This window comes from Salvia splendens, chromosome 20 (assembly GCF_004379255.2).
Source record: "Salvia splendens isolate huo1 chromosome 20, SspV2, whole genome shotgun sequence".
NCBI lineage: Eukaryota > Viridiplantae > Streptophyta > Magnoliopsida > Lamiales > Lamiaceae > Salvia > Salvia splendens.
The window spans coordinates 27,228,556-27,247,726 of NC_056051.1; the positions used below are offsets into that span (position 1 = coordinate 27,228,556).

The 19,171-nt window shown below is 35.4% G+C and overlaps 4 protein-coding genes across 4 annotated transcripts; 3 read left to right on the top strand and 1 right to left on the bottom strand.

The window, feature by feature from the left end:
- The first annotated feature begins 585 nt into the window (after window positions 1–585).
- On the top strand, window positions 586–2,969 carry LOC121783027 (cytochrome P450 704C1-like). The gene is made up of 6 exons (XM_042181062.1): window positions 586–899; window positions 966–1,181; window positions 1,323–1,610; window positions 1,889–2,209; window positions 2,283–2,486; window positions 2,567–2,969. The coding sequence occupies exons 1-6, from the start codon at window positions 597–599 to the stop codon at window positions 2,786–2,788; spliced, it is 1,554 nt and encodes a 517-aa protein (XP_042036996.1). The 5' UTR covers window positions 586–596; the 3' UTR covers window positions 2,789–2,969.
- Window positions 2,970–3,091: 122 nt separating this feature from the next.
- Window positions 3,092–5,214, bottom strand: LOC121781775 (alpha-L-fucosidase 1-like). The gene is made up of 3 exons (XM_042179462.1): window positions 4,661–5,214; window positions 3,985–4,224; window positions 3,092–3,813 (listed from the first exon to the last, which is right to left on the bottom strand). The coding sequence occupies exons 1-3, from the start codon at window positions 5,212–5,214 to the stop codon at window positions 3,156–3,158; spliced, it is 1,452 nt and encodes a 483-aa protein (XP_042035396.1). The 3' UTR covers window positions 3,092–3,155.
- A 1,713-nt stretch (window positions 5,215–6,927) lies between these two features.
- Window positions 6,928–8,248, top strand: LOC121781914 (transcription factor bHLH120-like). The gene is made up of 3 exons (XM_042179621.1): window positions 6,928–7,251; window positions 7,468–7,782; window positions 7,879–8,248. The coding sequence occupies exons 1-3, from the start codon at window positions 6,967–6,969 to the stop codon at window positions 7,948–7,950; spliced, it is 672 nt and encodes a 223-aa protein (XP_042035555.1). The 5' UTR covers window positions 6,928–6,966; the 3' UTR covers window positions 7,951–8,248.
- A 2,270-nt stretch (window positions 8,249–10,518) lies between these two features.
- LOC121782901 (nicotinate-nucleotide pyrophosphorylase [carboxylating], chloroplastic-like) lies at window positions 10,519–14,331 on the top strand. The gene is made up of 10 exons (XM_042180894.1): window positions 10,519–10,667; window positions 10,737–10,879; window positions 11,763–11,896; window positions 11,998–12,061; window positions 12,150–12,232; window positions 12,315–12,398; window positions 12,483–12,635; window positions 13,189–13,365; window positions 13,784–13,851; window positions 14,026–14,331. Exons 1-10 carry the CDS (start codon window positions 10,612–10,614, stop codon window positions 14,120–14,122), a joined length of 1,059 nt encoding a protein of 352 aa, XP_042036828.1. The 5' UTR covers window positions 10,519–10,611; the 3' UTR covers window positions 14,123–14,331.
- Window positions 14,332–19,171: the final 4,840 nt, after the last annotated feature.

Below are 19,171 nucleotides of genomic sequence, written 5' to 3' on the forward strand. Positions count from 1 at the left end.
AGTAAAAAAAAGAAAAAAGAAAAGACATAGTATAATGTTCACCATTGTCATTATAAAACATTCAAGTAGTGTAGTATTTAAATACCAAATTGCATTAGTGTAGTTTTTTCAAAGTAAACACACTCAAAGTCTTGGTCTTCTAGCTTTTTTAATCCAAAATTTGTCCATCTTTTCTTCATTAACATGCACATAATAAGACATCAAATCTATTTATGGTTAAGATATTGTACAAGTCAATATTTTTTTTGATTTATAGTGGAGGACAAGGACCTAGTAAATGTCAACAATCTGGATCTCTTTATTGTTTATAGTGGATATAGCCACTCTCCCCCCACGCTATACACCTACTCCACTAAAATAAAAAATAATTTTGTACATATAAGTCATTAAATATTAAATTCAATAAAATAAAGAATTATTATAAATTAATAACCTAATTAAATTTATACACTAATAAAAAAAATCAAACATAAAAAAGACAAAATAAATAAAATAATAATAATAATAATAACAAAAGAAAAAGGTGTGGCCAATTTCGCGCCAAAACAACCGTCTCACTATATATAGAGCGGGCGTCAACGCACTGAAACAGCCGAATGAATATGAATCCGCCAAATTACTCCAGTATAGTTGCAGCTTTAGCTGCAATTCTCCTCGCTTCCATCTTCAAATTCGCCCTCACGAAGAAGAATCAGCAGCCGAAGAAGAAGTATCATCCCATCGCCGGCACAATTTTCCACCTCCTCTACCATTTCCGCCGCTTCTACGACTACCTCACCGATCTCACTCACAAAAACACCACCTTCCGAATCCTCTACCTCGATAACGTCGAAATCTACACCTCCGATCCCGCCAACATCGAGTACTTCCTCAAAACTAACTTCGCAAACTACGGCAAGGTGAGTCGTTCACATCAATTTTCGTTGCTAGCGACAAAAAATTGAATGTTTTTGAAAAATTTCTAGGGTTCGTACCACCACGACGTCCTCGAAGCTCTCCTCGGCGATGGAATTTTCACCGTCGATGGAGAGAAGTGGCGCCACCAGAGAAAGATGTCCAGCTACGAATTCTCCACCAGAAACCTCCGCGATTTCAGCGCCGGCGTATTCAAGGCGAACGCAGCTAAACTCGCTCATTTGATCTCCGCAGCTGCCGAATCAAATCAAATTGTGGAAATTCAGGTTAATTATTTTTCCTTTTTCTAATTTTTGTTGAATTTGCATCATCACAATGATAACTGCCGCAGATTGGGGAGATTCAGATTTTAGGTTATCACTTCACTTTTTTTTTGCCTTATCGCAAAAACTTGTAAGATTTTGCAGGATTTGTTCATGAAATCGGCACTAGACTCTGTGTTCAAGGTTGTGCTGGGCGTTGATCTGGAGAGCATGCGCGGAGCAGACGGAGGAGGCCAGTTTTCGAAGGCTTTCGATGATGCAAGTGAGATGACTACTCTTCGATACGTGGATGTCACCTGGCCTATCAAGAAGTTTCTCAACATTGGATCAGAATACACTCTTAGAAAGTGTATGAAAGTAGTTGATAGCTTCGTTTACGAGGTCATCGACAGCAAGATTGCACAGGCTAGAAAACCACAGCATGAATCGCAAGTTAGTACAATGTTCAATCAGTCTTGATCCTCTCTTTAACTTGATATATATGATGATTATATGGATATTGTTGGTGAATAGTAAATGATCAGTATCCTCTCTTTAATCTGATATATATGATGATTATATGGATATAATGGTGAATAGTCAATGATCAATCAATCTTGATCCTCTCTTTAATTTGATATATGGGATGGTTATATGGATATGTTGGTGAATAGTCAATGTTCAATAAGTCTTCATCCTCTCTTTAATTGTATGGATATGTTGGTGAATAGGGTAGCAAAGGAGATATTCTGTCGAGATTTCTGGAAACGAATGAAACAGATCCTAAGTACCTAAAGGACATAATCCTGAGCTTCATAATTGCTGGCAAGGACACAACAGCCAGCACTCTCTCATGGTTTTTCTACATGATGTGCAAGCACCCTCACTTGCAGGAGAAGATTCTAGAACAAGTGCGCTGCGCAGCAGAACTAGACGAACATTCTAGCATCGATGACATAGCTTCCAGTATCACAGAAGCAGCATTGGACAAGATGCAGTTTCTCCACGCTGCTCTCACCGAGACTCTCAGGCTTTACCCTGCTGTTCCAGCCGTAATGATCCAAGATTTATAAACAAATTAACAAATGGTATAGTTTTTTAATCTTGATTTGTTGTGTGTGCTAGGATGGGAAGATGTGTTTTGCAGATGACACATTCCCGGATGGATTCAGTGTGAAGAAAGGGAATTTGGTGTCGTACATTCCTTACTCTATGGGAAGGATGAAATCTCTGTGGGGCGACGATGCAGAGGAGTTTAAGCCGGAGAGATGGCTTGATCAGAACGGCGTTTTCCAGCAACAGAGCCCCTTTAAGTTCACAGCTTTTCAAGTAAGAAGCTTCAAGTGATAATCAAACATAACAAGAAGTTACAAAACCTTTGTCTAGAGCTAAGTAGAGTTCATGTGCAGGGAGGTCCAAGAATCTGTTTAGGGAAAGAGTTTGCTTACAGACAGATGAAGGTTTTTGCATCCGTGCTACTCACTGCCTTCTCCTTTAAGTTGGCAGACGAATCGCGACCTGTGAATTATCGACCAATGCTAACACTTCAGATTGATGGCGGCCTTCATCTGATTGCTGCTTTTAGGACTAAGCAACAAGGAGGTTCTGCATCGTCTCGCCTTCCTCTTTGAGTACAAGCTGTTGTATAGGTAAAAATAAAATGAAGCTGGAATATGAATTTTATAATGTGTATTATTTGGTTTTCTGTTTGAACATAGACATGAATCAGACCTCAGTTTCTTGAAGGCTACATTGTAATAGTAATATGAATAATACGAAAATATAATGCCACATATGCTAATTCATGTCTCATTTTGCTGTTTCGTTATGTCTGCCATTACTTGTCTCATCTTACTTGTACAACATATGGTAAGTAGACTCAACTAACTCCACTCACATTGCATTATAAAATTAGCCCATTCAAAAGCTTCCATTACTAATGCAAACTACATAATATATGTATGATGTAGGCTCCAAAATCATGGAGACAATGGCTCATTAGTAGTAGGGGTCAAAATGCAGCCCTATAGACGAGATCAAAGGTACTATCCCCTTTGCTCTCACAATCTTGATTCTAACCCTATTTGCTCCCACACTTGCTATCTCCAACCTATGAAGTCTCTTGTACCCCACTGTACTTCCTCTCACAACCAATATCCCATCAACATAAACTTCATGTTCCTGAATCCTTTGCCCTAATCCGATTGCCTCTTGTATCCTTACCACGTTGAACGCATTAATCTTCCCACTCTTGGCCTTAAGCTCAATCCAATACTCTTGTTTCTCTTCGGTTGGAGCCCAGTACGTCCACAGATGATCTTCGTCCAGCACGTTCATTGGCCCGAACCCGCCTCCTCGCTGGCTGCTAGCTTCGACTGAGCATTCTCGGCCCAGGTTCGTGGTGAAGATGGTGTCGATCGCTGATCTGAACTGGAGCAGTGTTTGGACGTCGGATTCGGATATGAGGCCGGTGGAGTTTGGCGGTACGTTGAGTAGAAGAAGGCAGTTTCTGCCTACGGATGTGTAGTAAATACTGAGTAGTTTGATAAGGTTTTTCGGCGACTCGGATTTGTGCCAAAACCAGCCTCTTCTGATGGAGACGTCGCACTCCGCCGGCACCCAATTCGTCCCTTTGGGGTCTCCACAGTTGAGATAACTGCACGTTTACATGGAGAATTTTTTGATCTATTGATTGCTAGTGACAGATGGACCTACTATAAATAGTTGTCGTTTTATAGTTGTGTAATAGGAGATGTATTATCTATGTATTAGGTGATCTTAAAGGGTCTGAGGGAGATTTGACAAAAAAAACGATACTACAAATTACCTAGTGGTACTATTGCCAATTGATATGGATGTAGAGTTGATGGTGGACCAACATGTTCTTCCGGCAGACCCCTTCTCGTTTCCGACCCAACGGACGTCCGGTCCGGCATCAGAGAAGATATTAGTATTGCTCTGGAGTTCCTTCACCATTGAAAACCAATCGTTGAAGTGATAGGTCATGTTTGGTGCATTCGGACCCTTTGCTCCGTCGAACCATATCTCTCTAATATCTCCTCCATACCTGCCACCACACTTTAATTCAATTTCATTCATGTATGATAAAATCAAGTATTGATAATGAACTGCAACTTAGCTGCTAACATTGTTTCTCCTCCAAAATATCATAATAGGTTGAACATTTGAGTCACCACCGTGTGTAAATAGGTTACTATTATTAATCTTCTTTTATTAAAAGATAAAACCATATTTAATTATGCATAGTTAAGGTAGTCATTCAACATTGTAAAATCCGGATGAAATCGTACATATTATGTTCTTTGAAATATAAACTCACGATCCTAGATGGTACAAGCTAGTAGTGGGACAGTGAGAATATTAATTTTATAATAAAATAAATACGTAAAATGTATAATACAAAAATTAGTAAAACTGACATTGAATGATTGGATATTCGAAAATGACAAAATGAGACGAGGGAAAAAATGTTAGCGTTTTACCTAGTGAGAAGTTCCTGCAACTGAGCCATGTAGTACTCATTGTAGAGCTTCTCATTCCCGTATCTATGATCGTGCATATCCCACGGCGAGAGGTAGAAGCCCGAATCGATTCCCCGGGCTTTGGCCGCGTCCACAAACTCTCTAACCACGTCTCCGCTCCCGTTCTTCCACGGGCTTCCGATCACAGAGTGATCGGTGTATTCTGACGGCCACAAGCAAAACCCATCGTGATGCTTGGCCGTCAGAATCATCAACGAGAAGCCCGCTCGAGCGGCAGTGTCGGCCCATTGGCTGGCGTTGAGGCCCGTCGGGCTGAAAACGGACGGGCTCTCCTTCCCGGTGCCCCATTCGCGGCCCGTGAAGGTGTTCACGCCGAAATGGAGGAACATGATCATCTCTCTTTGTTGCCACTCTAGTTGTGAATATGATGGGAATGGAAGAATGGGGAGAGGAGGGGTCGATACCTTTATTTGGTCTTGCATTGAGAGATTCATTTGAAATACCAAAAAAATTGTGGAAATGTAAAACAGATTTTGGGGTTTACTATTAACCATAGTTGCATGAAAAACTTGGGTTAATTCACTCTTTATACATGGGGTATATATTATGTGACATACTTATATAACAAGAGGTAGAGAGAGACATAGAAAGGTATAACAAGAATTGGTTATATCAATTAGATATATCCTAAGAAGAGTGGAAGCTTTTGTTCAAACAATAAGAAACAAAAATGAGGTCTTTATATGTATATATTCCATGACCTCCTATTGAAGGTTGCGGGAGTGGAGTTTTACAACTCCAATGTCCCGTGCTAAAAAACATTTCTTTTAAGTACGAGATTTAAAAATTTAAAGGTAGTGTCAGTTTGGTGAAGTAAATAAGTAGTACCTAATTTTTATAACTTTTACTCAACAGAAAAATGATCATGGCCCAGATGCAATAGTTTGGTTTGGGACTGAATAAGGCCCATTGTTGGAAAGGCCCAAGAGGAGTATGGGCTCATTGCATTGACAACTGCCCTAGAGAGAATTAGGCTGATGTTTTCCCTTTAACTAATTAAATAATTAATGAGGAACCACTTCCAATCCCCTTTTACAAAAAAGTTGAATTCATCTTACTTCAATTGCTTTATTTGGTATTCTCTTGGTTCGATGTATGTCCAAATTGTTATGGATTTGATCTTCATTTTGTTTCCTACATATGTTATCATATAGTACTAAGTTATTCCAAGTATTATTAAACGATCTTTAAATTTAATATTATACTAATATTTTAAAAAAATTACTTCTTTTCCATATGAAGTGGGCAGAGAAATAAAAGTGGTCATGAGCTGCAAAAAAGAAGATATATGCAGAGAAGATTCAGTGAGTCTACCTATATCAATTATGTTCAAAATTTTGAACCCCAAGAGTAACTATTACACCATTCACATGATTTTGAATAATACTATATTTTAATTATCACCTCCCTTTATAAATCATTATTAATACACTAGAAGCAAAATAAATCTCAAATATATAAAAACACACTACTACATAGTGAACTAAGTGAAGTAACATATGTTTGAACTGCTTAACATATGATAAACATGCTTTATGAGTGAAAAAATCTTTGCAAGAGACTCTCAAAATAAAATAATAACAACCAATTAGATTAATCAAAAGAAATATTAACATATGCTAATTAATTTGGTATTTAGGATTCGATTCTACAATCTTTCACGTTGATCAGGTTTTTGTTAGCTTTATTACTTCAACTATATAATGTAAAAAATCACAAGATTTAGCCACGTTAATCAAAATTCATCTAATTAAATAAATCCATTCGCCCATGTTTTTCTCCAAACAAAAAGTTTTCTTGACTTTGCTCATTGGCATTTTAAGTATAAAACAAACTAACGTAACTTTCACCTGTAGCACTGCAATTAAAAAACCAATCCAACTTGCTAATCACGATTAAATCTTAATCTAAGTGAAATCAACTTTATTGCTTTACCTAAGATATTAATACTACTATAATATTTGCCACATGCCAAAATAATCAGCTAGTCATATTAACAGTAACATTATTCATATTCCCCCAAAATCAATCTATTTCAACCAATAATCAGTGTACAAACATCTCAAATCATGATTAAAATAATAATTAGGTTTACTATACCCTAATCAGTCATATGTAGTTCACTGTTGGTTTGATAGGCTGTTTCTTTGTATTTAATGAGCTCTTCACCACTGTCTTTTTCTCTTAATTAAGGTGGTTTAGTCCCTCTCTCTCTCTCTCATAAGAATATTCAAGAAAAAAATAAAATGTTTCCAATCTCAAGTGATGGAGTGTTTGAGGATCCTTTGCTACTCTTTGAGCAAGATGGATTTCTTCAAGATCTGCTTGAGGATATTAATCCCATTTCAGAGGGCAATAATCACACTGAAAATAGTGTGAAAAAGAGGGCAAGAAAGGTTGAAGCTGAGAGCAACAATGGCAGCAGTGATTCCAAGAAGAGTGCTCACAGATTCATTGAGAAGCAGAGAAGGCAAGAAATGTCAACTCTTTATGCTTCTCTCAGATCCCTTCTCCCTCTTGAATACATCAAGGTAAATTTCAAATCTTTTCATTTACGAATATTGGTAGAAACTCAACTATTTTTTCAATTTTCTAGATATCGATTCGGCAAGGGCTAATCAAGAAACCCTAGCTTTACCTATTTTTTTTTCAATTTATCAAAATTTTATGTAAATTGTTACCTAAAAAGGTATATTCTTGAATTGATTTTTAATGATACATTAAATGTTTCATTCGACTGTCTGCAGGGAAAGCGCACTGTGTCGGATCATATGCACCAGGCAGCGAATTACATCAACGATACGAAGAAGAAAATCGAGGAAATGAAGCGAAGGAGGGAGAGTTTGAGGAATGTGGATCAAAAGTACTCGAATGGTCGTGATTCTTCGTCTTACTGTGTGAAGATAAATTTATTTAGAGATGGATTTGAGATCTTGATTAGTAGCAAAGAAAGCTTCCCTCTTTCGACTGTGCTAGAAAATTTGATCAATCAAAACCTTGATGTAGTTAACTGTGTTTGTAGTAGAGGAGATGGGTGTTACCTCCACAAAATTCATGTTGAGGTAAAAACAATTGCTTTTTTATATGGTAATCTTTGTTTAATTGCTAAATTGGTACAAGAATTGTAACTCATTTATATGATTTTGGTGTATTTTCAGATTAATGAATTCACAAGCATTGATCTATCTGAGTTGCAAGAAAAGTTGGTGAATTTGCTGCAACTTGCTTGACTGTGGCAGCTGGAGTGAGCTTTGAGTTTGTAAATATCAAAATTATTTGTTTTTATATGTTTATTATTTCATGATCTTGGTGTTGGTGTAATCAATTTGAAGAATGCTATTTCTCCATCTTTAATTTTGATATGTTTTCAAGTTTCATATCCTAGATTTTGCTCCTCAAGTCTTTTTAGTTTGGAAACATGGATTTATTTTAGGTGAATTGGTGTAGAATTTTTAGATGTTTGGAACTTGGAACTTTTGTAAAGAGCTGGCTAAGAATATTGCACATTATAAGCTCTTATTTATGATTTAGGTATATGCCTTTTTAAGCTGTCGTCCAATATTTATTTATTGAAGTCAATTAGGCTCTTGGCTGTTCAATAATTTATGTTGTAGTTACAAAACAATTGTGGACAAGTGATATCATTAATTACAAACTTTTAATATAATTTGTTGTGGAATTGCCTCAGTATTATTGGGATAGGTCTATAGGGAGCACTTATTTATGCTATAACTTGTACTCACTTTTTTATATATATCTAACATATCTAATTTGGGTGATATCTAAACGGACTTTGAAATAATGATAAGGTCGGTTTCAATATGATACGATTAATATATACATAGCCACATAATTTATAACATGAGATTTTAATCAACCATGACAAACAACACATTAAATTAGTATTGTACTCCTGAATCTAATTGGATTAGACCATACTAATACATCACCTCAAATTTAATTAAACATTTTAAAAAAATTATCGCCTAATAATACTATTATAAAATACTTGTATAGGTCGCTATTCTTTCACTATTCATGGATTCCGTAGCTGAAAATTTGTTTAATATTTCAATTTATTAATTACTCTGTCAAGATTTTATCCGACCCTACAAATCTTTCTCTCGTGCAATTTGTTACTATATTTAATGGAGGGTTGCATCATAATTTCAACTTGTTATACATTCAATTGGAGTACGTTAAGTTTAGAATATGTTAGTAATACATTTTCTTCCTTTTGTTGCGAAAATGTGAGTGAGATTCAATTTCCTTTTACTCAAAACTCTCTAAAAAAGTACAAAGTAACAAAACAAATTAAGACATATAAAGGGTAATAGAAAATGGATGTTTATCTTCCATATTATCATCTCAGGTATATATATATAAAATCACATATAAATTTGCGTGTATTAAAATCAGTAAAGTCTTAATAGCAGAGAGCTGTAAGGCCATCCACATTCCTCTCTCAATACCGTCTCATCCATTAACTATTTATGGGCCGCACTGCACTTTTTACCCCTTCTTAACTAAGAGACAACACTTGCAATCCTCTATCTCTTAGTCATCTCATTCCTTAACTATTCATTCAATTTCATTTTTTATTTTTATTTCCAATAAATTCAATTAATATTTTATTAAAATATTAAATTAATACTAATAATTCATAAAATGAAGAATAATGTTTTGAGATGAAGAATGGATTAAATTTGGAAGACGAATAATGTTTTCAGATGAAGAATGTAGAGTGTTTGAGTGGGAATAGAGAGTTTTTTTTATGGTGGATAATTTGTGGGAATGATTTGATATTTATAGAAGTGACTGGAGGCTTAAAAAAATAGAAAAAAAATTAAAATATTGGAAAAAAACGGCTATAAACGGCTAGTATTTTTGGGGATTTTTTTTTTCAATTTTTTGTTCGGAATTTAAAAAAAAAAATTTCAACAGATATAAACGACGCCCACTCGCGGGCCGGCGAGTGAGCATCACAGTCGCACGGGAGCTCGCCATGTGGCCAACGCGCGTGGCGAACCTCCTCTTGGCGGAGGGACACGAGACGAGACGGAGCTCCTGCATCGCCGTCTCGATGCCGTCTCGTCTCGCCGAGACAAGACCAAGCCCGCATCGAGACGGCAAGGCGGATGATCTAATAGCATCAACAAATCTCGTCCCAATTTTTCAAAAAGACCTCTATTATTAATATGCCACATTAATATCTCTCCGAAAACACAAACAGGCAACAACTCAGCTACAAAATTCTAGTCACATCTAAATTTTCAATTGATCATACAATACTATAACTATGAAAATAAAAATTAATTATTAACAATTAAAATATATCTGTAATAACTTTTAAATTACACAATTAATCTCTAATTTGCATGTCCCAACAAAAATGAAAAAAACAAATACTACCTCCGTCCTTAAAAAATAAAAAAATTTGAAAAAACAAGAATTTTATGTATAGTTGGTAAAGTAAGTGATAAGGTGAAAAAAATTGGTAAAACAAATTATAATTCAAATTATAATTCGCATTAACATAGGTGTTCATTAAGTAATATACACATCTACGTCTACATCTACATATGTAACTAAAATGTTACTGCATCACTTTGAATATTAATGAAAAAGCAAAAGAAAGTAAAAAGAGAAATGAAAAATTGGAAAAACACAAAAATTCTAGTGTTTATATTTTCCTAATTCTATACGTATTACTCGTACTTTATTAAACTAACATTATAGTATTTTTTGTTTTAAAATTGCTAATAATACAATTTCAGTGTGTGTGAATCATTGTCTACACATCACGCGCAGAAAGCTTGTTTTAGAAAGTCGAAGGAATCCACAAATTGCAATCACCGCAGCAGTAATTCAGTAAAAGACGAAATCTTTATATGATGAGAGCTCTTTCCCTCTCCACATTTTCTTCTCTCATTCCCTCTCCCCAAAGGTTTGTAAATTTGTCAATTCTTGTTTCTCTTTCCCAATTCTCGATTTTTTAGCTTCGAAGAGTGTGCAGATTGTTGGTGAAAATGTCAGCAACAGCCACCAGAAGCACAGCAACTCTGGCGGCGTCCATGGCCGTGAAGCCACCGGCCCACCCCACTTATGACCTCAAGAGTGTTATACATCTTGCCCTGTCTGAGGATGCTGGTGATCTAGGTAAATTTTCATGAATTTTGAATTTAGTGTTTCTGGGAAATTATGTTAAGAATTGTTGGAGTGTGTGTATGATTGATAAAATGGAAAAAATCTGTGATTTTTTGGTGATTGTTACTTAGTTCATTATGTTAAGGGTTAGTTGGATGTTTAGTGAGGCCTTGATGAAGCCTTTGGCTATGGAGCTCATTGAAAAGGGAGTTGGATGTATGAGATTAAGTGAATTGTTAACATATACATGCTGTTAGGGATTGAAAGTATTGAAGGTTATGAGATGTGTCTCACATCGGTTGTATGGGCGATTGATGCGGGGTTTATAGACAAAATGAGCTATCTCACCTAATAGATTAGTCTTTGGGGATGAGTTGTCCGTTTGGTATGTGACAATGGTATCAAAGCCAACCTTAGAGTGGTGTTCTGGTAGAACCAGCCATGACCAACAAAGACGTTGAGCCTTTTGGGGGTCGGATGTTATGGGCCGAAACCATTGAAAGTTATGGGACTTGTTCACATGGGTCGTATGGAAATTATTGTGGGGGTTTATAGACCATATGAACTCTCGTTCATGATACTGCAATTGTTTGTTGAAAGTGGTTGGCATGGGGATGTATGGATCTTCAAAGTATGTGGTTATATCCTTTGTATTGTTCAAATTTTAGTATGGTTTTGGAAACGGTTCCACAATCCAATTAGGAAGTGAAAATTTCCGAAAAGCCTTTGCATTTACATGTTGAGATTTATTGAATTTCATGGCATTGTTGCATATATTGCTAAAGAGTCTAGGAGTGTTAGCCAGTTTGGTTTCTAAATCATTGATGTTCAATGAGTCATTTGATGAAGTGGTAAGTTTGGGAACTTAAGTAAACAGACTGTGATTGATGTGTAGGGGATGTGACTTGTAAAGCTACGATTCCTGATGAAATGGAAGTGGAAGCGTATTTTTTGGCGAAGGAGAATGGTATTGTGGCCGGTATTGGACTAGCTGAAATGGTGTTTAATGAGGTTGATCCTTCTCTTAAGGTAGCTAAGCACTTGGCCTCCTGCATATCTGCACATTTTTGTTGTTTGTAGCTTCTGTTTTATGGTCATTCACGATAAAAACGTGGCTTGGTATTCCTCAGGTCGAGTGGTATGCAAAAGATGGTGATAATGTACACAAAGGCTTGCAATTCGGTAAAGTATATGGTAAGTAGGATGCAGTTTCAAAAAACTAATATCTTGGATAACTTGTGTTTGACGTTGTTCGTTGTTACTGCTAAACGATGATATGCAGGAAGGGCACATAGTATTGTTGTGGTCGAAAGGGTTGTTCTTAACTTTATGCAGAGGATGAGTGGAATAGCAACTCTAACAAAGGTGTTCTAATGGTTGATTCATCGAATAATGTTTTTTGACCATTGTGGATGTCTCAAATATGGCTTTCTAATTCTTTCTGCAGGCCATGGCAGATGCTGCACACCCTGCAATCATTTTAGAGACACGGAAAACTGCCCCAGGCTTGAGATTAACGGATAAATGGGCGGTGTAGATCACTAGACACTTCCTCTGATCTTAATTTCACTACTCCATTCCTTTTAAAGTGACCTTTACTTGATTGTTTTTTCAGGTTGTAATAGGTGGAGGGCAGAATCATAGAATGGGTTTGTTCGATATGGTCATGATAAAAGACAATCACATATCTATAGCTGGAGATGTCCCGAATGCCCTGAAATCTGTGGACCTTTATTTAGAGCAAAATAATCTTCAAATGGGCGTCGAGGTACTGCATCAAATTGCTATATTCTTCTATTAGGTTTTGGTTAAAATCTTTCTCGATATTCCTGAACTGCTCATAAATGTTCTGCGTATGAGTCCCGAGCCTTCTTAACTATGAACCCATTTTCACTTGCGAATGGTGTAAAGTACCCAAAAACATATACCAGAACGTCTGCTAGTGTGAATGTACGCTTATTTTCCTTTTTTTCTTACCTTTTAAATTATATTCTACCTTTTTCGATCTGTTATGTTGGGCTCTTTTGTTGGTTGTTTGGTTGGTGGAACATAATTATTCATAATTTTCAAAATACAGACCCTTCAAACCATGAAAGAAAGCTTATCATCTTTTGCATGATTGTGCTCTATGTAGTTTTCCGTGCAGACCACGAAAGGAAGCACCGTTGTGTGCATGGCTGTGCTCTATAGTTCTCTGCACAAACCACTTAAAAATGGTTATCTTCGTGTGCATGACTGTGCTCTATGTTGTTCTCTGTACAGCTAAATTTTCAATGAAAAAAATTAGATGAAATAGTCTTATTTAAATCTTCTGCTCACAGGTTGAAACGAGGACTTTGGAGGAAGTAAATCAAGTTTTGCACTACGCATCCACAACAAAGACAGCCTTGACCAGAATAATGCTGGATAATATGGTTATCCCCTTGTCTGATGGTGACATTGATATATCCATGCTTAAAGAAGCCGTGAAATTGATTGATGGGAGGTTCGAGACTGAGGTACATGACAGTTGTTTTTGCCTTCATTGATTGTTTGTTCCTATAAATCCAAGAAACATACTGAATTTAATTGGTTTTCTGTCATCAAATTGCTGCGAAAGTTTTCACTGTCCTTCCTATAAGCTTGTTAAACACGTTGACAGCATATATTCATCAGTTCCATCAGTTATCTTTCATCGTACACATTATAGAATTTCCTTTATGTATAAATACAAGAAATGAGCATTCTTTCTTCTTAGCACATATCCTGGTTAGAAGCCCATCGTTTTCGTTTGGGCAGAGAGAAACAGGCTTAAATCAGGTGGTCAGTGAGATAACATGATGCGGATACTATTGTAGCAGTGCCTTCGTATTTTCAGCTGTTACACTCCTCTGCTATTCTTGCATTCTGACTCAATACGATTCTTTTTTGTGGTAGGCGTCCGGAAATGTCACCATTGAGACTGTCCACAAGATTGGACAGTCAGGGGTCACCTACATTTCTAGGTACTTGTTTGTTGCGCTTTCTCAAAATATCTTCGAACGTTATAAGCTAATCTCTCGTTTATAGAGATATTTGTTGAGAAGTGCGAAGGATTGCAAATTACACCATATCTAAGTAATTCTGCAATATTTTGGCCTTCCAATAGATATCTTACTGTGATTTTTAATTGATTGCAGTGGCGCGCTAACACATTCTGTTAAAGCACTTGACATTTCCTTGAAGATCGACACAAAACTTGCACTTGAAGTTGGAAAGCGTACAAAACGAGCATGATACGTTTCAAGCCAAGTGTATCAGAAAGTCGTTTTGCCTTTTTTGCTTTGTAGGCTGCTGTTTTTTAAGCTTGTAAGGGAGAGAGATTGCAGCTCTGAGCTAGATGGTTCACATTTATGTTATGTGGATTTCTATTATGCCAAAAATAAGTTATTTGTAAGAATGTTCAATATTCACTAGTAGTAATTCTACTGTTGTGATTATATCAATCTTAGTTGCAAAGTTTGGCTAAAGAGTTCAGTCTCAATTCAAAGATTGGAAAATTATAAAATCTTGCTTTATTTTTGAACTCCTTTTATTTCCAATTTTGATTTTGTGATTTGTTTAGTGCGTGCACAAATTAGAGTTGGTTGAAATTGTTGCGAAATAAACGTTCAAGTAATCACGAATAAACATACGTGTATCCACTGTATACTTGTACGGAATCAATAAACGTGTGGCTCGATCGGGGCTCCATCCTCGAACTCTCAGGCGCCGTGACTGTGGACTGATTATTCTTCAATCTTATGATCCCCACATAGCTTGAAGTTTTCCTATCATTTGCTTGAATTTTTCCTACAATACAGGCAAGACAAACCAAATCTATCTCAAATACTTCCAAATAACTCAATAGCTAAATTGATCATGACAAAACAAATGTTTGAGTGTGACTACCCTTTGCCAAGTTTTGAGCCACAGTAATAAATTAACCTATGATAAACAAATGAGAGTGACTACCCTTTACCAAAGCATGACAATGTAATAGTTGAGACACAGTATCTCTATATTAACTAATTAAGAATACATCAAGTTAATTAATAAATTAATAAGCGCGTGATATTCTTAAAAACCACGTTTAATTCTTTGGGTTTAAGAAGAAAAACAAATGGCACTTTCAGCACTATCATGTCGCTTTCAAAATATTTACAATCCTAAACCAAAAGTCTTAATCACACCATAAAATAACAGCAAAAATCTTAATCACCGTGTAATTAACTTTATTGCTTTAGAAAAGTTTCCACCTCCACCACTAATATAATACTCCAATTTTGTTGTATTTGTTTATTCCTGCTCACATGCCTCAGTTCATTGAGATTTCGACACATGTAAATACTTAGGAGTCATCAACAGTAACACTTGTTATTCGAATAATTACCAAATGGATTAATTATAATACTATTAAAATTAAAAAAAGTGATATTAGATTTAGCATCGGTCTATTGCAAATACTGCAGGCTTAGTGTACCCTAATTTATCATATGTGATTACTGTTGCGTTGATAGGCAGCTTTTCACTACAGTGTTTTTTTCTTTAAACATGATAAACTTTTTTATTTTAAAATTTTTTTGGGGTAATTTCATTTCAATTTTTTGTTTACTTTTGTTAGGGTTTGTTCTGCACCACAGTATTGCAGTATCCTCCCAACCATCTCTCTCTCTCTCTGTGATATGAGGAGATTATTGCTGATAGCTAGATTTATTGAGAAGCAGAGAATGCAAGAAATGGCAGCCCTTTATGATCCTCTCAGATCTCTTGAATAAATCAATTTTAATCTCTGTTCTTCACAATTTCTTCTCAATTCATGTTTTCATCGGCCTAGCTATGTGTGTTCATGTGATCTGCTTGCTTGTGAATCACATTAATTCGTCGTTAGCTGAGAGATTGGAGGAACTTGAATGTGAGAGTGAGGTGTAGGGCTTTTGAGATGTGGTTTGTGGGATCTTCGGTAGAACTTTGATTTGTGATTATACTATATAGGATTCTTTTTTAGATCTGTTGTATCTTGTATAGATCTAACATTTTTACAAACTATTGTATAAATCATTTAGTAATATACTATCTCGTTGTATTGATCTGTAATGTGTGAGGCTGATCACCTTACATGTCCGGTTCTCACACTAGTGAATCAAGTAATTGTTTCTTGGGTAAATGATTGAACTTTTTCTCATTGTTTGGAGCGTTTACCCCAAAATGTCTCGATGATTCAAGATTCATTTTGGAACAAAATGTCCTGCAAAAACAAATCTAGCGATCGAAATATCAACGTGACAGTTGAAATTACATGTCGATTGAGTATTACATGTCGATTGAGTAATCGATGTGTAATTTTGGGTAATCTACATGTAATTTTCGTTGTCATGTCGATATTTTGATTGTGAAAGGATGGGTATTAAATGGTACTAGTAATTACCTAAACGGTGAGGTTTTTTTCGGATAAACGCAGCAAATAATGGGATAAAACCGATCCCTTACCCTTATTTATATTACAATGATTGGTTCACTTCACTTTGATGAAAGAGTGCGTTTAATTTGGAACGTCTCAAATAGAAATACGAATCGATTAACTTGTGACAATAGGATTAGCCATTGTTTCTTAAAAGATTGATCCACTTTGATGAAAGAGCACATTTAAGTATCTAGGGGTTTTACAATTGTAACACATAATACTCCCCCGTCCACCAATAAATTATGGTCTATTTGACTTTAAGGGTTCTAAGAAAACGTTGGATTGTTTAGCCGAAAATATGATGCAAAACATTTTAGTTGTTTTTAATTAGTTTAGTGTTAGATAGTTTACTCAAACAAAATGAAACATTTGATGGTAGATCCTTCTTTTGGCGAATTAGGACATTTAACAGTGGATGAATGGAGAAAGTATGCTTTTAGTTTTTTTTTTCCCATCAAATTTAATTTTGTTTTCTTGCTTTGATCTTAATGAATGTGCTTAAACTTGCTTGACTACTATATAAACTAGGGGTGGGGATACGGATATCGGGTATTGGGTTTATCCGTACCCGACCTGATACCCAGCAGGTATTGGATACCCAAAATCCAATTTTATGGGATTAGGTATTGAAATTTAAGATAAATTGGGTATTGGGTAACCCGAATGGGTATCGGGAATTACCCGAATATCCAATTTATCATTTAAAGTATTTTTTAAATTAGGTTTAACCATTTTGGGCTTTAAGAGCTGGGCTAATTTATTTACTAATTATTGGTTGCTTCTACAGTTTAATTAACTTCGTAACTTATATTATTTTACTTACATATTGCATAACCAATCCCTATAAATATAATCGTATACTTTAAAATAAAATTGACCATTTTTTGTGTATTTTTATACTACAAAATAAATGCAACATTAAAGATATTAGTCAATTTAAATATTTCTATATGTATATTAATATATAAAATTAAAATTTTTTTATTAGTTATTAACACATATAAAGAGTCGGGAATTTGGGTACCCGATATGTCAGCTATGGATACCCGGGGCGGGTATTGGAGTACCCGAAAATATATCGGGTCTGGTTTTGGGTATATATTTTAGATGATTTTCGGGTTTGGGAACTCAGTTTTTTCGGGTCGGATATCCACGGATACCTGTATTCCCACCCTAAAGCAGCACTATGTAAAGTTTGAACTTAATTATCTGTACATAGTAGTATAACCTATTTTGAGTATATTATGATCAAAGAATTAATGGTGAACAAATACATTAGACCATCTTCAACCATTTACATAAAAGTCAAACTCATTTTTGAGTATACGTCACACCAAAAAGTAGTTTTACTCCAACCATTTACACCAAATTCAAAATTTACACCATTTTTGAGTTTTTGTCTCACAAAATTTTTACAGTAACACCATATTTGTTATTGTTTCACAAAAAACACCAAAAATGAGTTTGAGTTTAGTGTATGATTAGAGAAAATTGCTACACCAAAACTCATTTTTAAAGTATGATTGGAGATGGTCTTATAAACCAAATAAAAAAAGAAAAAAGATTACTAGCCATTAATTACCTCAGAAAAGAGTAGTATATAAGTACCAATTTCCGCATGTTTTTTTGTTAAACATGTAGAAAAAAAAAATTAAATATTCTCTTTACTGTCGCTTTAGTAAAAAAGGATTAATGGTTAATTTAAGGGCAAATTGCTTGTAAAGTCATTAACTTTTAGAATAATTTGGTTTATACGGTGAACTCTAAATGTTGCACGAAAAGTCATGAACTTTAATGGACTGTATAAATTAACCCGACCTGACCCGATAGATTTCCGACACAAACTTATCCTACATGGAGCCGGAGGCGTGACTTGACAAATGACAAATTTAGGGTTCAATTCAAATTGTGCAATTAATACTACTTTTATGCTAAATTCCATTTGTGGAATTCGATTTGTACGTTGAATTCGATTTGTAAGTTTTCATTTGTGCTACTTGTATGTTTGTGATAAGTCCAGAGCCAGAAATTGTAAAGATAGAAAAGAACTATCAGAATTAGTGGAGTTTTGCCAAGTCAAGCCTCCGGCGCGCCACGTTGGATATGTAATTGCGTCGGAAATCTATCGGGGTCGGGTCAGATGAGAAATTTACACAGTCCGATAATGTTCAGGACTTTTCATGGACAATTTAAAATTCACAGGAAAAAGCAAACTATTTTGTAAGTTCATACTTAACAGGCAATTTGCCCTTAATTTCATACCATTGATTTAAACGTCAATTAACGTCTTCATCCAACCATGCAATAATTTTGTTTATTGTTTAATTAGCAAAGTTTTCCACTCCCCCACATAGCGGCGGAGCCACGGTGGGCCAGGGGGCACTTGGGCGCCTCAGCCATTTGTAAGCTTTCTATATATAATATATGTATCCGGCATTAGATATATCAATAGCTAGCTCAGTTGGCTTCAATATGCAACACTTGATCGTGAGATCCGAAGTGTGATCCCTTTCGGCGCGCCTAATGTTTTAGAATATTTGTTCTTTCTCTTTTGGATTGATTTATATTATCTTAGATTTTTATTATTTAACTCTACAAATGTATAAATATATAATAAGTAGTAAAATTGATTTTAAAGCTATGCTCATAGTTCATTTGTGGCTTTTTCAGATTTTCTCAACATAATTTTTATTGATTTTCTCACATTAGACCTACTTTTACTATTAATTTTCTAGCTAGTAATTTGTATGTATAATTTAAATTTATAATCATAAGATTGATTTTTATAGTTTAAGAATAGAAAATAATTCCATAAATATGTAAATACATTATATAATATTAGT

Excerpts from the sequence above, each read along its gene's own strand:
- LOC121783027 (XM_042181062.1), top strand. The coding sequence starts at position 597 with ATGAATATGAATCCGCCAAATTACTCCAGTATAGTTGCAGCTTTAGCT. Across the intron at positions 900-965 it reads ACTTCGCAAACTACGGCAAG|GGTTCGTACCACCACGACGT; the intron begins GTGAGTCGTTCA and ends AAAAATTTCTAG. Across the intron at positions 1,182-1,322 it reads ATCAAATTGTGGAAATTCAG|GATTTGTTCATGAAATCGGC; the intron begins GTTAATTATTTT and ends AAGATTTTGCAG.
- LOC121781775 (XM_042179462.1), bottom strand. The coding sequence starts at position 5,214 with ATGGTTAATAGTAAACCCCAAAATCTGTTTTACATTTCCACAATTTTT. Across the intron at positions 4,225-4,660 it reads TTGCAGGAACTTCTCACTAG|GTATGGAGGAGATATTAGAG; the intron begins GTAAAACGCTAA and ends GTGTGGTGGCAG. Across the intron at positions 3,814-3,984 it reads ATTGGCAATAGTACCACTAG|TTATCTCAACTGTGGAGACC; the intron begins GTAATTTGTAGT and ends GTAAACGTGCAG.
- LOC121781914 (XM_042179621.1), top strand. The coding sequence starts at position 6,967 with ATGTTTCCAATCTCAAGTGATGGAGTGTTTGAGGATCCTTTGCTACTC. Across the intron at positions 7,252-7,467 it reads TCCCTCTTGAATACATCAAG|GGAAAGCGCACTGTGTCGGA; the intron begins GTAAATTTCAAA and ends GACTGTCTGCAG. Across the intron at positions 7,783-7,878 it reads TCCACAAAATTCATGTTGAG|ATTAATGAATTCACAAGCAT; the intron begins GTAAAAACAATT and ends GTGTATTTTCAG.
- LOC121782901 (XM_042180894.1), top strand. The coding sequence starts at position 10,612 with ATGATGAGAGCTCTTTCCCTCTCCACATTTTCTTCTCTCATTCCCTCT. Across the intron at positions 12,399-12,482 it reads GATTAACGGATAAATGGGCG|GTTGTAATAGGTGGAGGGCA; the intron begins GTGTAGATCACT and ends TTGTTTTTTCAG. Across the intron at positions 12,636-13,188 it reads ATCTTCAAATGGGCGTCGAG|GTTGAAACGAGGACTTTGGA; the intron begins GTACTGCATCAA and ends TTCTGCTCACAG.